Genomic DNA, 14,784 nt, shown 5'->3' on the forward strand with positions numbered 1-14,784 from the left:
ATAGCATGCCCAATTTTTGAGGAAGACCTTTGCCAGAAGCCAGTTCCCACTAAATGAAGACCCACGCCAAGAGAATTCCATCCAATGCACATTGTTCTGATGATCTGTGGAAAGCTCTCATTTCTCAGAATGTGAGATTATGCAAAGACTAACTGGCCACTGATGTCCAATAAATGAGGCTCATGCTATCTGTGAAATTAATTCAGTAAAGATAATCTTTTAACTTTACTAAATATCTCAGAACCTTAATTGTCTTATCTTCAACCACTTACCTGCTGAAGAAGTTCACGATAAAATGAAAGAAGAATAGAGCACAGTGGTTGAGATAGAAAAGAGACTGAGGTCCAGATCCTCACTATGTGCAGATCAGGGCAGTCCCATTGAGGTTAACAGAGCTGCACTGATTTTCACCCACTGAGCATCTGGCCCTTACAAGTGCCAGCTGAAGCAGGAGTTCTCACAAGGCCAGGAAGAAAGAAGAGAGGGCCAAATGCATGTCCCATCCAAAGCTGGACCCAATGAGCCTTTTGGACCCAATGTCACTGCGACTATTCTGCTCTTGAAATAAGAAAAGCAGAAGCAGTTTTGGCAGCAGCACCTTCATTCCCTTGTCAGGATTGCATCTGGCATGTGTGCTATGCTGAATGAAATGCAGGAGCAGCACGTAGATACAGTGAGGCATCCTGCCCTTTTCCCAGGATGATCTATTGTTCCTACTTCAAACCCTGCTAAACTAGTAGCTGCTGCCACTTGCCTCCAGTTCTCCAGTGCAATTTAGATATCTCTGAGCCATCCACTGATATGATTAACCAATCTTAAGAAACTGGTAGAGTTTTCAGTAATGCAAAAAAGAGTAACACAAACCCAGACAAATTTGGAGAAATCTGACTGGCATATGAAAGTTCTTACTGTGCTGGTATTCAGTATAACACCAAAAGTCAACTTGTTAGTAGGCAACTGTTCTCAAAATGTAACCAGATATATTTTATAAATGTAATACACTTCAGGAAGTGCAGTTAAGCAGATAACTTCATTTCTAAGATGGTTGAAGGCTCTCAGGGCCCAATTCTGTAGCATCGCCTCACTTGAGAAGTTTCACTGAAGTCACTGGAACTATTTAAATTCACTCCTGTGTAGAAGCCCTGAGCATGGCTGATGACCACTCAAAATAGGGCTTAAATGGGATGTGAGCAGTGCATAAGCTTGTGCTGGCCCTCTGCACAAAGGTGAGTTTCTTACCAAGTAAATAAAGGCTGCAGGATTGAACCTTTAGCCATCAATATTGTGCAACACACTACCCCACAGTATTGTGGGTAGCCAGATAACTGCTCATCTGTTAGAGGTTAGTGCCTCCTTATGGTGAAATTCCCTATGTGTATGTTAAAAATATGGAGTTGAAAATGCTGGAGTTGTTGTGGGGAAAAGAATTTATTATTTTTGTTGTAAAATGTGATATAGTTAACAAGATTGGAACTAAGACCAAACTTTATTTAGAATGTATAAATGTTATTTATAGTAATGATATAGTATAAAGTTTATACTTCTAGATAAAGTTTGGTCTTAGTTCCAACCTTGTTAATTGTCTGGGTTTATTCCCCATGTCCCTTTGCCATGGTTAATGTTATATTAGCATTATGGCCTTGGTTTAAAGAGATATTAGGCTTTCACAAAGAGGTAGCAAAGACAGGTAAAATTTATAAACTCTAACATGTCCAAAATATAACCACTTTTCACATAATAAATAGGTGGAAAATGGCAGCACTTTGACGTTTCAGAAAATCTGCTTGTCTTAAAGTATCAAAATTGGGGGGGGGGAATGCAAATGTCTAAAACTGAAAAGATCTAATGCATTACTTTTTGCCCTATGGAAATATTTGGATTTGATAAATATCAGCAAAAGCCAAAATTAGTAATGGATTACTAGATGATAAATACACTTGAGAAAGAAAAAACAGGCTTACTGGCAGTACTATTGAGAGGATAAGCTTTCATGAATGCAGGCCTTGATAACAAAGGCAAAAAATTGAGCTATCTTGTTAGAAGTAGACAAGAGCAGTATTTGTTCTCACAAACAAACCCACAACATAATAAATTGATTAGAAGAGAATTACATAACAAATAAAAACAATGGGGGGTTAGTAAACCCAGACACTTTGGTAATATAATTTCAAGGGAGTTTCCCCCATTTAGACTAGCTATGCTGCTTAGACAAGTTTGTATTTGGTGTCTCCATAACTGGAAAAAAGAAAAATTGGCAAACACTGAACTTGTCCACCCCTACAAAACATTTACTTTTTTTGTTTTGTTTTACTTAAAATGATTGCAAAAATGTCATACAGGCTTTTCATCTTACTTCCCAGAAATATGGCACATTAACTTGACTAGAAATCATAGTATCTATCTTTTTCCATATGTGATACATATATTTTTATCCATTCCTAGAAGACCCGGACTGTCATTTTGGCACTAAACTGCAATGTACCCAGTCTGAGCATAAAGGACTTAAGTTATGGTTCTTGCGGAACTGGTTATTAACAGAATAAGAATGTACGGCTATTTTTTAATCTATAATATTTACAGTATTGCACTTTACTGCACTTAATTGCATTTCACTAAAAGTAATGCTGCATCAGTATTATGCCTTAAAACCATATGTCCATCTTTGTTGTGTGAGTCATTCTTTCTATATCCTGTAAAATAGCAAGATTTCAATTCAAAGATCCAGACGTTAGGGAGAAAAAATCAGAAAGTCGACCTGCTCCTATGGCACAATGCATCTCAGCTAATTCAGGTGATTCTGGCTAAAACAGGTGCATTCGTATTGTTCCCATCATTCAAGTCACCACTAATGGTCAGTAAATTCTAGTCTGTCTCGTTTTTTTTCTTCCTTCCAAAAGACTTTTAGCCATTTGAGACGCACTTTTTTTTTTTGTTATTGCTGCTTTTTTTTTTCTGGAAAAAAAAAAACCTGCCTTGCCTCAAATCTGAAATTCCACATTTAAATTCAAACCAGTTCTTCAGCAGCAGCTCCTCAGCGATGGAAGATATTCATGGCAGTGAAAATAATACTGTTGGCAACAAAGAAATGTCATCTTTAATGGAGACCAGCCCCAAGGATCTTTTTTATGTTTTTGTTTGTTTTGTTTTAATAGATGTTACGATCTTGAAAATGTGTTGAGTTAGACACATGCACATGGTCGCAGAACTGACGGCAGCCGATGACCTTACGCTGATGTGATAACTTTTGCCAGGGTCAAAATCCAAATGTCCTACTGTTCACAGATTAGCATAATTTAACGATTTAGTTCCCCGCCTACTTTATCCTCCGGAAAGTCTTTACTTTTGTGTGTGTGCGTGTGTGTGTGTGTGTGTGTGTTTAATCGGATGACTTAAGTCTGGTCCGAGATGGTCTCACCCTACCATTGCATCTGGGGGAGGTTTAACAGTGGGGCGCTGGGTGCCTGGAAAATAAAAAAGGACAAGGCCCCCTCAGTCTTCAGACGAACCGGGTCGGATGCGCAGGGGAGGAGAGAGGGAAGCCAAACAGAGGAACTAGGGACGGGAGGGAGCTGTTGTGATCGTCTTTAAAAGTACTTGCCGGCCTTCCAAAAGCCAGCGCCCCCTGGTCCCCCGCAGAGTCACGCTGGGCAAGCGGGAGTCCTGGCCACACGCACACACGCACACAGCACGGCGGACAGTGTCAGAGCCCCAGCGCCTCGGCATGTTTCCTGGCCTTGAGTCGCAGGTCGGCGATGCTGGAGTTCTTGCTGTTGCTCTTGGCAGCAGCGGCCACCACCGCCGCGGCGGAGGCGGACTCGGCCAGAGAGGCGATGGGGAGTCCGAAGGGCGGCGGGGGGAACATCAGGTAGGGCGCGTGGGCGGCCAGGTGCGGGTGGAGGTGGGGGTGGGCGTGGGCCACGCCTTCCAGCTGCAGCTGCGCCTGGACCTGGGGGAGCAGAGCCAGGGGAGCCGGGTGAGAAGGTGGGTGCGGGTCACGAGCTGCCCTCCCCCTCCTCGCCCACCCCGGGCAGGGGATTAGCAACCTCCCGGGGCACTAGCCGCAGCAGCCTCCGCCTCTGGAGTGCGTCCTCTACGAGCCACATGCTCCGAGGGCGGGAAACGGACTCGGTTTATGAAGCCGATCCACAGGGCGCCCGCTCACCTCTCGCTACCCACCGGCCCTGAGCAGAGGTGTCAGTGGTAGCCGTTTATGAGCCGTTTCCTCGACTGCCTGCCCGCCGATCCGGCCTAGTCTTAGTGCGGATCCAACTTCGGCTGTCTCCGCAAGGGTGACTGCGCGTTGGCGATAGAGCCGCTCGCGTGGTCCGGCAGCACAAGATGTGATCTTGTGGCAAGAAAGCGCGGCGGGGCTCGGCGGGCCGAGGAATTCGAATCGGCGCAGTTCCAGGGGAACACAATGTCCACCGCCCCCTGAACAAACGAACACGTTTGTTGCACAGCACCTTTCCCCCGTGCACAGCACCAGTTGTGCAAGTTACTGCGTTCTCAAGGAAAGGACCAGAGCTGCAAGTGGGAAAGGGACTTGTGATTGGAGTCACCGATTTAACCCCTTGCATGGAGCAAATGCGGGGAGCATGAATAAAGGAGACGGCTAGGCACTGGCTTGAATCAAACAGGTACTGCAAAGCTGGACGAGAACTGACTGGCTGATATTAAACACTCCGCTCAGCACTTATACAGAGAGAATAGAGGCATATTTAGGCCTTCCAGTATTTACAAAAATGAGTTGGCCATCGCATGGGCGCCAACAAGTGCTAAATAGCATTTTTTCCTAGGGATGTTTATTTATAGCTTTCTAAAAACTCTTTAACCTTGGAACAGGGACCAGTCGCCAATGTTTACTTCGGAGCTTTCTAGACTTACACAAACACACTGGCTTGAAAGAGAGATCCCCGCCTCGGGTGTGGGTTTTCTGCCCCAAGATATGTGTTTTTCAAAAATCAGTAGCATTAATCTATCCCTTCTACCTAGTTTGCTTTTGGGAAACCGATTCCACCGTCGGTTATGTAAAGACACAAAAAGGACATGCCACAAACTGTAGCTTGCGCTGTTAAGTGGTATCTGGGCGGGCTTGCCGCTCTTCTCCGTTGTTACCTGGGTTGTATGCCAGTGTAACTCCACTGACTTCAAGGGGGTTGCTCCTGATTTACACCCATGGAGCAGGGAGCAGATATATATAGAGAGAGAGAGAGAGAGAGAGAGAGAGAGAGAGAGACACACACACATTGAAGGGGGAAACTTTCCCCCCATATAGAGGTGCTGGAACTAGGGTGTTGAAGGGGTTTCCATTATATACAGGGTTTACAGTTTGAGCCAACCTGAGCGCCCAGCCCTTGAACTGGGAGCAAAAGCCAGCGCGTTATCGTCCCCGGCGCCCAGGTTTTACTAAGGAAAATGACCTCAGGCAGCGCCAGGAGCATTTTTGTTTCCTGGACTCTCCGCGGTGGAGTCCATTTTGCAGGGACGAGGCCAGCTCCGGGCGAGTCACCTTCCCTGGGTTTGGGCTTGGAGAAGGGTCAGCTCCTAACGGGGAGGCTCGTCTTTGCCACGTCCCGGCCCAGCGAGCCGGCTGCTGCACAATGCACCGGTTTCATCCTTTCCAGGGCGGCCAGTGCCAGTAGCACACACACAGCCCACCTCTCGCGAAGGAAGAGGCTTCCCCACCTTCCCTTCCTGTTGTCCTGCGCTCTGTCAGCATCAGGGGACCGCGAGGGAGGATGCTGGGCAGGGCTGCCCAACCCTTCCCTCTCCTAATGCCAGGGCCGGATCCTGCAGCCAAACTCCCCTTCGACTGAGCGCAGGAGACTTGAGCCTTCCAGGGGGTGGAGGGTTTGGCTGGGCCGCTGACTCCTTCCTTTGCGCATCGGGGCTCCCACAAGGCCAGAGCACACCGGGAAAGGAGGGGCAAACCTACAGCCGCCTGCCTCTGCCTGAGCAGGGGAGGCGAGAAGAGGGGGGGTGTTTGGAAAGAGGCCCCTTCTGAAGTTTTACAGCTTGCTTTTAATACGTGCCAACTTCGCTATAAATGGCACTTGTAAACGTGTCCCACTTCCTCCTTTGGCGGTGAAAGGGCAGCAGAGGAGGAGGGCAGACAGGAGCTCCGGGCATTGGGGCAGGCGTTTAACGGGAAGCAAAACGAACTACCTGTTGGAAAGGCATCCTCAGGGCTCCCATATTCACATAAGGGGCCACTCGGCAGGCGTCTAAATGGCTGGCAGTTCCCAGGATCACACCTGCAAGAAGAGACATGGCACAGTCAGCCCCGTGGGTGGCACTTTCCGTTCATGCAATCCCCGGCCTTCTTCTCCAGCGCTCAGTGACCATGCCACCCATGCACTCCCTGAATCCGGGCTCTCAGACCCACCTTTATGCATCTGATTCTCCTGCTTTCGGCACTTTGCTCTCCTGTTCTGGAACCAGACCTGCAAAAATAAAAACAAAAAGAGGAAGGTAGACAGACAGCTGCTGAGACGCGGGACTAGCAAGCGGAGGCCAAGCAGTTCGTATAATTTTAATGATGTGTATAAAATAAACACACACACACACACACACACAAGGCTACTGAGTGGCCACTGCGCGTTGTGTGAGTGATTATGGCTCTTACACTCCTGTTAGACTGGCTTAGAGAACGTGGGACCGACACCAAAAAAACAACCAACATTCGTTCTCCTCCTTTTTTGATTGCCAGTGGATCGAGCCTGGCCAGCACATCAAACGTGACCGTAAAGCCTCTACAGTCCTGAAAACAAACACTGGAACCGTGGCCCTCTTTCTAAACCCACGGCCCCAGTATTCCCCAGGCTTGCAGGATTCAAGGTTTTCACTCCCTTGTGCCACCCATAGAGGGTCAGCAGTCGCGATTGGTAAAGCAAATAGCAAAATTGTGTCCCTCACCGATCTCCCTTCATGATGGATGTATCAGTCTTTTTCTTGTCATATTTAAGCCAAACCAGTAACATTTTACATTTTGTCAAGCTTCAGTGCTCGATTTCTAGCCCATAAAATCTGTTACCAATTGGATTATCTGTTCCATTCCAAAACTTCAGTTTTATGGGGTTTGAGAGATTTTAAAGTCTCACATAAAATAATAAATCCAGACTTGGGCAAATGGACTGAATTATTCTCCATTACATTAACTTTTTATTTTTTTAAATGTTCCTACTGACGTTTTAATGTTCTTACTTGCAGGCAATAACAGACTCTTTCCAGATTTGGATTTAAGGAATTATTTATACTACCACCAGGAAAATATCTATAATCCAATAATCCTTATCTAATTCCAGTAATTATAACTGTTAAACAAATGCGAAAATCCAGTTGTCATTGTTTCTCTTTGACTTCTATTCGAGAGTATTTCAAACGTTTGAGTTTATTGTTTCCTCTCCCTTCTCAAATGGCTAGTTTAATAAAGTGAGTTGAGTTGATTGTCAGACGCTCAGATTCAAATGTTTTTGCTCAGTTTTATTCTTACACGAAACCTACTAAATGTGGACAAACATTGATTTGCGGTGCTGATAAAATCTTGTAGCTAAGAAACACCTTCAACCTTTGATGTTCTTACACTTGCCAAGTGATCATACGGTTAATTAATACTAACTGCACTTCCTACATCAAGTTTTCCCTTCAAGCTTTCTTCAATTGCCTTAATGATGGTCATTTACAACGGAGTAATTAGTGCAGAGAAAGGCTTCCAAAGGCATTAATTACCCATGGTACCTCACTGATTTTCTTAAGTAGGAATTGGCCTTCTCCACTCTGGAGCGCAATTCTTTCTGCTCAGGGTCGCTAGATGATCGCGTGAATAATAGCGAATACTCTTCAGCTGAGCAAACCCTAGCTACGGGTATAACTGAAAACTGTAAGCTGGATTTTTCAAGAGCACGACCTTTCCGTGTGCTAATAAAGTATCTGCCTTTCAAACTCACGCCAGCTTGGCTTCGTATTATTGTCACTCTGCTTTCTTGAACTACAGGCTACTGAAAAATCGTAGTTTTCAAACCAAAAATATACCCCAATAATAGACATTTAAAACTTTGTACCAAGCTACTGCAATTTCGGGTGAGGACCTGTGATGCAGCGACCACGTTGTATTTGGTACGGCTGTGCTCGTTGCATGAAATCTGGCTGTCTTTTTGTTTTTTTGGCGACGGAGTTTAAATCGTCATGAGGAATTTAAGCAGCGTGTAAACAACTTCCCCTGCAAATCAGAATATCCTTCAAACAAAAATTATATTTAAATCTGCAAAACGAAGTGCCCTTTCCCTTTAGCTATGAAAAATAAGGTTAAGAGGAATAAAAGTGATGAATTAGCCACTGCGTTAAGCGATAATAAATCAGGCTTGGTGTGATTCACGATCAATTCCAATTAGTCATGAATATGCTAAGTAAAGCACAGTACACTGTTTTAGACAGTTATTTCTTCATTAAGGATCACTCAGTGATTTCTTTCACAAATGCTCTAATCTGATTTCCTTTTGATTTCCATTAGAGACAGTGAATAATGACATTTAATTTAGCCCTGCACCATAAACCCAAAGATATTTGTTGTAATTGAATTACTGCCTGCTCCTCACTATGGTCTCATAACTTTCAATTATAACCCTGACAGCTGGGTGATATGAGTTTCCAGTACAACACTAAAAATAAAAGGTTAATAAGGACTAGCTACCATAGGAGCTTCAATTTATTTACAGCAAATTTCCACACTAAATTGAAACTATATCCTTTAACAACAAGGGACAGGCGGTGCAGACAGGGATTAGAGAACAGTTCTGGAAGTATTAAAATATCCTTCCTTTCCTCCTTTCTTTTTTCTACTCTCTATTTTTAACTATATTGAATCCTCTGTTTTTTCCAATTAATTATCTTATCTAAACGCTCTCCCTTCCTATTTCTCTTTTTTTTACATTACTATTATCAGCCTTTTTCATGCCGTCCTCTTTTAAAAAAATAAAGAAATGAATTTTTGTCTTGTTTATAACTCCCACCTGAATCAATATCACCATTTTTATTTTTTTATATATATTTTATTTTTGGTGTGGTATTTCAAGATCTTCAAGCTCTTGAAGCACCGATTTTGCTGTAACTATGAACATCCTGTTAAGGTGCTGCTACTCAGTAATAAACTACTTGAAAGAAAGAGTGCAGAATTCAATTACAAGTAATTTATTTTTATAGAAACAGTACATCAAGGCCCTGGAAAGATATTACAGAGCCAAAGCAAGAAGATCTGGGAAGATGACATAAGATTTGATGTCCCCTTCAGCAAAAGTTTAATCTTTTCATTAATTTGTATGGTGCGGTTAGATCAATCTTCCAGGAGAATGTAGGCCACCAGCCCTTTCAACCCCTACAATATTCCCCTAGAAGTCTCCCTTTTTAAGGCATACACGCCAAGGTCCCTTCTCCAGCTTGTTTTATACAGAAAGACCCCACAGCTGAGAAAAAAATAACTAGCCACACTATTTATTTCGGGAAATGCCTCAAGGAGGTACTTATTTAAAGCTGGATAGCCACTTACTCAGATAAGTACTGGAAGGATTTGGAAGGCACAGATTCTCCCTCTTTGCTTTCCAAAGACTAGGCGTTTATAATATTTAACGGGAAGAAACAAAGAGAATCCCTCTGCTCTCCGAAGCCTAGTGTGTATATTTACATATATATGCATATATACAAATAGTAATTTTTCTTCAGAGAAACTGGTGAGATTAAAAGGTAAGAGGATGTATTTCCTCTGTTAGCCACGTAGAGAATAATAAGCTGATAAGAGTTTTTCTTTAAATTTCTTCGCCCTGTGCTCTTGCTCAGAGATCCACAGGTTGATCTTATTAATTCTTTTTTACATGACATTTGCTTTTGGAATTTAGTTCCCTATTGAGTTCTTTTTTTTTCTCCCACCGTGGCTCTCAAGGAGAAAGTTAAAATATTTTTTAAAATCGATTCGAAGACACAATGAGCAATTCTGCGAGGTTTTGATTGCCATATTTTTGTGGCCATGTCTAAGGATTATGAGACTTTAAAAAAAAGGCAGAGGGGGGAAATATACCAGATGGGGTGCAATGAATTCATATGCTTGCTATGCGAGTCAGATGGGAGCACCTTTCCCCCGGCTCTAGATAATCCAGTCCCAAAGCACCCAAACTGTCTAGCCTTATCCATGACAATTGTTTTCTGATTTTTTTTATAACGTCCCCATAAAAAGAGAGCAGGGAGAAAGGAAAAGATGAGGGTTAAGGGAAAGGATATTGAGTGATCAGATGAGTTTGCAAAAGCAATTCATTATGTTATTAATTAATTACTAAAAACGTGCCCATTAAAGGCAGCAATGGAGGAGTTTAAGAAATATATTTAGCAGAACAAGTACACCGGAAATACAAACAGCTTCCCATCAGACGTGTCGTTTCTGCTTTCACCTCTCCTGCTTTGAATGAAACAGGGCACTGTGCTAGAATCACTGGCAGTCAGGAACTGAGGTGAGGACATTTCCAGGAACATAATGCAAGAGTCTTTCTCTTACCTGAACTCTAGCTTCAGAGAGTCCCAGCCTCTGGCTTAGTTCCTCCCTCATGAAGGCATCTGGATAGTGAGTCTCATCAAAAAGTCTTTCCAGCTCATTCAGCTGCTCTAGTGTGAAATTGGTTCTGCTTCTCCTCTGTTTGAGCTTGGTCTGTCCATCTTCATCTTCTGATTTCACGTCTTCCCTCTTCTCTTTGCACTCGTAGATCCCTGCCGGGTGGGGGGTGAGCGGGGGACACAGAGCTTTGCTTTAGTATCTCACAAAAGTTTCTTTTGCACAGGAGACTAGTTTCTCTTTTCCTCTCCTCTTCCCTAACCTGATTCTATACTAGAGGAAAGTGCCATTAAACAGAATCACTCCCATGTTGTCACGCACAGAATTTTTGCTTCGGGGGAGAGGGGCGGTGAAGGGAGGGCAGTTTTTGTGTGTCTTTATAGGGAAATATGTATTATGTATCCCCATCCCATGGCAACGTACATCTTCTAGCACTAGCTACACCCTCTCACCCAACTAGAGCAACAATGTAGGGAAAGCGTAAGCAATCGATTGGAACAGAAAAAGAAAAACACACCATCACAGAGCTATGTCAGGGATGTTACTCCAGTGGACTACAGTGGAAGTTATGCCTGAGTGAAGACTGCAGTGTCGGGCCCCAAAATACAGCTGCACTCTAGGGGAATGCTGCAAAATATTTAATCACTGGGTCCCGCCATCGCTCGTTTTAAATAGCAGGAGGGTCTGAGCCACTGTTTCAGGAACAGCAAAGGAGAGGGAAAAAGTGGCTTGGAGGGGGGGGGTGTTGGTTAGCTGGTTTATTTCGCCATGTGAGGTCCATTTAAAAACAAGTCACTAACCAGCACCTATTATCCGCTGGTAACTGCAGTTTACGAAGTGTCGCAGACGAATACTGGGAAATCATTCTGCTAACACTATGTAGAGCCAGTGGAAAGGGGCGTGGGGACGGGGAGCTCTGCGGTGCTGTTTGCTTTAGAAGTAAATGCTGTTATGCAGGGCATTGCCCACCGCTGTTGGGGTGAAGGCAAAACATTTGCGTGGTAAGAGAAATTGTCCATTGTTTAGTTACACGGGCCTGGACCGCTTCGCCAAAAATGATACCTGGGGAAAACTCAAACACCAAGCTGTTGGCGGGGGCTGCTCATCCTTCTGTGTCGCTGAAAGAATCTGGCCTTGTTACATGGGGGGGAGGGGAAGCAGACCCCCCCCTCCCCAGTGCCCACCCATCAAGGAATAACTTGCTTCCTCTCTAGCTCCTCACCCCTATGTTGCCCGCCTTTGGGGAAATCGCTAGAAAAGAAGGTGCCAGGGGCGGGGGAGCGTTTATAACCTGAGCTGATGCATGTGGAGATTTACACTGAAGAGGGGAAAACATAAGGAGGCCAAAACCAAACCCCCGCGTTTTCTTTCTGGCATGTTGTGGAAAAGAGACCTAGAGCGCAAATCCTCTTTTAATCATCATAAGGAAAATGACCAAGGCCATTAGATCAGCAGAGGGTGTCTATTTTAATCACGCTTGTGCCAGCCAGCAGCATATCCTCGACCAACCCTGACTGTATAGCCTCGAAAAGATTTCCCAGATTGTTCCATGGCCCGCTATTTAAGGAGTCCCAACAAGTTATTTCTCCTCCCCCCCCCCCCGCCCAGTTGCTTCTTTTGTTCTGATCCACCTCACAACCAGTGTGGGGCTGGGAGTGAGAATAAATATTCAGAGATAATGTTGAATTGTATTTCTCCCCCGCACCCGCCAAGAAAATATATGGTGACTAAATGAAAATATTTGAATGAAGCGGGGTCTGTGCCAGTGGAAATCCAAGGGGAAAAGGGCACCAGAATCCAAATGTTTGTTTTCGCTTCTTCCCTTAAAGCGACAACAGTTCAAATCAATTCACTGCCCCCTCCTCATAGACTGCTGTTCGATGGCTTAACACTTCCAAGTTTGCGTGCCCTTTGCCGAAAACAGGCGTTTGGCCCGCATTCCTCGTTGTAATGTGTATGGTTTTCATGAAGCCGTATTTAAATAAGATATTTCTGACTAAATGAATAAATAAAGATGAGCCCTGTAGAAAGATAATCTGCGTCTTGTGGTAGATGTATGTTCTGCAGAGAGTCAAGCGTGCATACAAAATATTGGATAGTCAGATCGGTGGGATTGGAATAGCATATTGAAATTAGACTGAATCCTCACCTGAACAGAAGTTGTCACAAACACCTCATCTTGCACAGCTCCGCCCTCTCACCTCCACCCCACCCCTCTATACATGGACTGATTAGATTAGATAAACAGACAGTCTAGCATTTATATGCACAGAACAAAAAAAAGGAGTTTTGAACAATATCCGGGTTTCGTTTTAATAAGACTTCCTCTTTGGATCATGTCTATAAATGGTGTCCATGCTTTGTAATCTTGATCATTAAAAATAAAAATAGAGAAGTGTATACTTCTGTATACATTATAACACTTAAAGAATGTTTAACTTAAAAAAGAATTATTCTAAAAATTATTATATATGGGGTTTTGACTATGAATTCAAGTGTCTTTCAGTCAGCGTTTCATTAAACGGTTTTTTTTTGTTTTTTGTTGTTGTTGTTGTTTTTTAATTGAAAGGTTGGTTGTTGTTCACAAACCAATTCAACGATTTTTATTATCGCCAGGTGTAGCCTAGTAGCTCCCTGGATAGGTCGACCTGTCCAACTTGCCCGGAGACACTTTCTCAGCGTTTTGTCCCCCCCCATGTTTTGTGTGTGTCTGTGTGTGTGAGAGAAAGAGTGAATGAATGAAAGAAAAAGTACTAATGTTTTAAAATTCGATAGCGGCTAGGGACATAGAGATGAAACTAGTTTGACAAAGGTGAGATTGCCCGACAGGACTGAATGTCCTGAACCTGATGACAGCATATGTATACAAGGCTTGGAATGTTTCTCTGGCTCCATGATTATCTGCCCCTTAAAGTACACGCCGAGCTATGCTGCTTTATGACTTCTCACTACCCACATATATCGGAAAACAATCTACTGACTGATCTGTGTTCTGAAATACAAAATTGTCCAAAGGCAGCGCCTTAAGGTCCAGCTTTCTCCCAGAAGAAGCAGCATCCTGATGGCCCGGAAACAGGAAGAACATGTCTTCTGATACATTAAAACTCCCTTGACAAGATTTCCTCATTTTCCTACACATGGAACTTCTCCCCCGTACAGAGCATTGTTAAGGCACTTAGAATCTGTCCGACTTCCGATTTAAATGAGGGGATCTGGCTAAACTAAAGTGACTACTTTACCTTTCACGGTGAAACCAAATCTCTCCCTCTACACACACGCACACGCGCGCACACACAAAGGCATGAAACGGATGAGCTTGTGCTCTCATCGGGACGCATCGGTTTCAATTAATTGAATTTCACCCCTCATTTAAGGCGACCGGCAAAGCGGAAGGGCCGCAGTGTGGAAAGAGGGAGAGGAAGGCTCCCGGCGTGGAGCCGGCTTTGCGGAGGGGGCTGCCGCCTGCACGGTGCTTACCTTCCGAAGTCCTGCCCGTGCTGAACTCTTTCAGTTTGTCCTTGTCACTCTCTACGTGGTCCTTGAAAAGATGCACCGGGCAATGGTTGCTGCTCTCAGTAATGTCCTGCAGGTTAGTGTCAGAGTTTCCAAGCTCCCTAGATCGAGCCAACCCACTCTCCAAAACTTCCCTGTACGTGATAGTCTCCTTCTTGCTGCTGCTGCTACTGCTGCTGCTGCTCTCTTTGCTTTTCTGGTCAAAAGATTTGGATACAAAAGCTGTAAGTTCTTCCATGGCTGCCCGGCGATCTTATCCACAGAGATCCACTTGTTTTCAGTAGGAGATCTGGCCGTCCTCTGCCCGCTTTTTTTTTTTGCACGTAGAAGATGGGCTGTATTGAGTTAGATCACTCCTGCTGTTATTTATGCCTTTCAATTTGAGATCACACTATTTATACATGGCTACCTCAGCCCAACCCCCAGCTTTCCCTGTCTCCAGCAATTACTGACTGCTCCATAGTCGCAGGCGGACTCCTAGCAGCTATCTCCCCCACCTCAGTCCAGCAATTGGCTTTCTTTTCATTTCATCACTGTTTGGCATCTTTGCACCTTGATTTAGGGAGGCAAAGAGAACAAGCGAAAAGAAAGAGAGAGAGAGAAATAAAAGGGGGGAAAGAGAAAACACAAAACCAGGTATCTGCATTCTGTAAATGGGTTGCAGAAATGAAAGTCAAGGA

The 14,784-nt window shown here is 44.2% G+C and overlaps 1 protein-coding gene across 2 annotated transcripts; it reads right to left on the bottom strand.

Annotated features, from left to right (window-relative positions):
• Positions 1 to 1,589: 1,589 nt before the first annotated feature.
• On the bottom strand, positions 1,590 to 14,452 carry SHOX (short stature homeobox). 2 transcript variants are annotated; one of them, XM_044986770.1, is made up of 5 exons: positions 14,069 to 14,452; positions 10,538 to 10,746; positions 6,386 to 6,443; positions 6,166 to 6,254; positions 1,590 to 3,946 (listed from the first exon to the last, which is right to left on the bottom strand). In XM_044986770.1, the coding sequence occupies exons 1-5, from the start codon at positions 14,340 to 14,342 to the stop codon at positions 3,701 to 3,703; spliced, it is 876 nt and encodes a 291-aa protein (XP_044842705.1). In that variant the 5' UTR covers positions 14,343 to 14,452; the 3' UTR covers positions 1,590 to 3,700. The 2 variants fall into 2 exon arrangements, with proteins under 2 accessions (XP_044842705.1, XP_044842698.1); XM_044986763.1 differs by having other exon boundaries at positions 6,163 to 6,254.
• Positions 14,453 to 14,784: the final 332 nt, after the last annotated feature.

Source organism: Mauremys mutica, chromosome 1 (genome assembly GCF_020497125.1).
Source record: "Mauremys mutica isolate MM-2020 ecotype Southern chromosome 1, ASM2049712v1, whole genome shotgun sequence".
NCBI lineage: Eukaryota > Metazoa > Chordata > Testudines > Geoemydidae > Mauremys > Mauremys mutica.

What these genes read in the sequence shown, in the direction of transcription:
- SHOX (XM_044986763.1), bottom strand. Translation starts at nt 14,342, where the DNA reads ATGGAAGAACTTACAGCTTTTGTATCCAAATCTTTTGACCAGAAAAGC. An exon ending in CACGGGCAGGACTTCGGAAG is followed by an intron (nt 10,747 to 14,068) that starts GTAAGCACCGTG and finishes CCCACCCGGCAG; the next exon opens with GGATCTACGAGTGCAAAGAG. An exon ending in TCTCTGAAGCTAGAGTTCAG is followed by an intron (nt 6,444 to 10,537) that starts GTAAGAGAAAGA and finishes TTATTTTTGCAG; the next exon opens with GTCTGGTTCCAGAACAGGAG.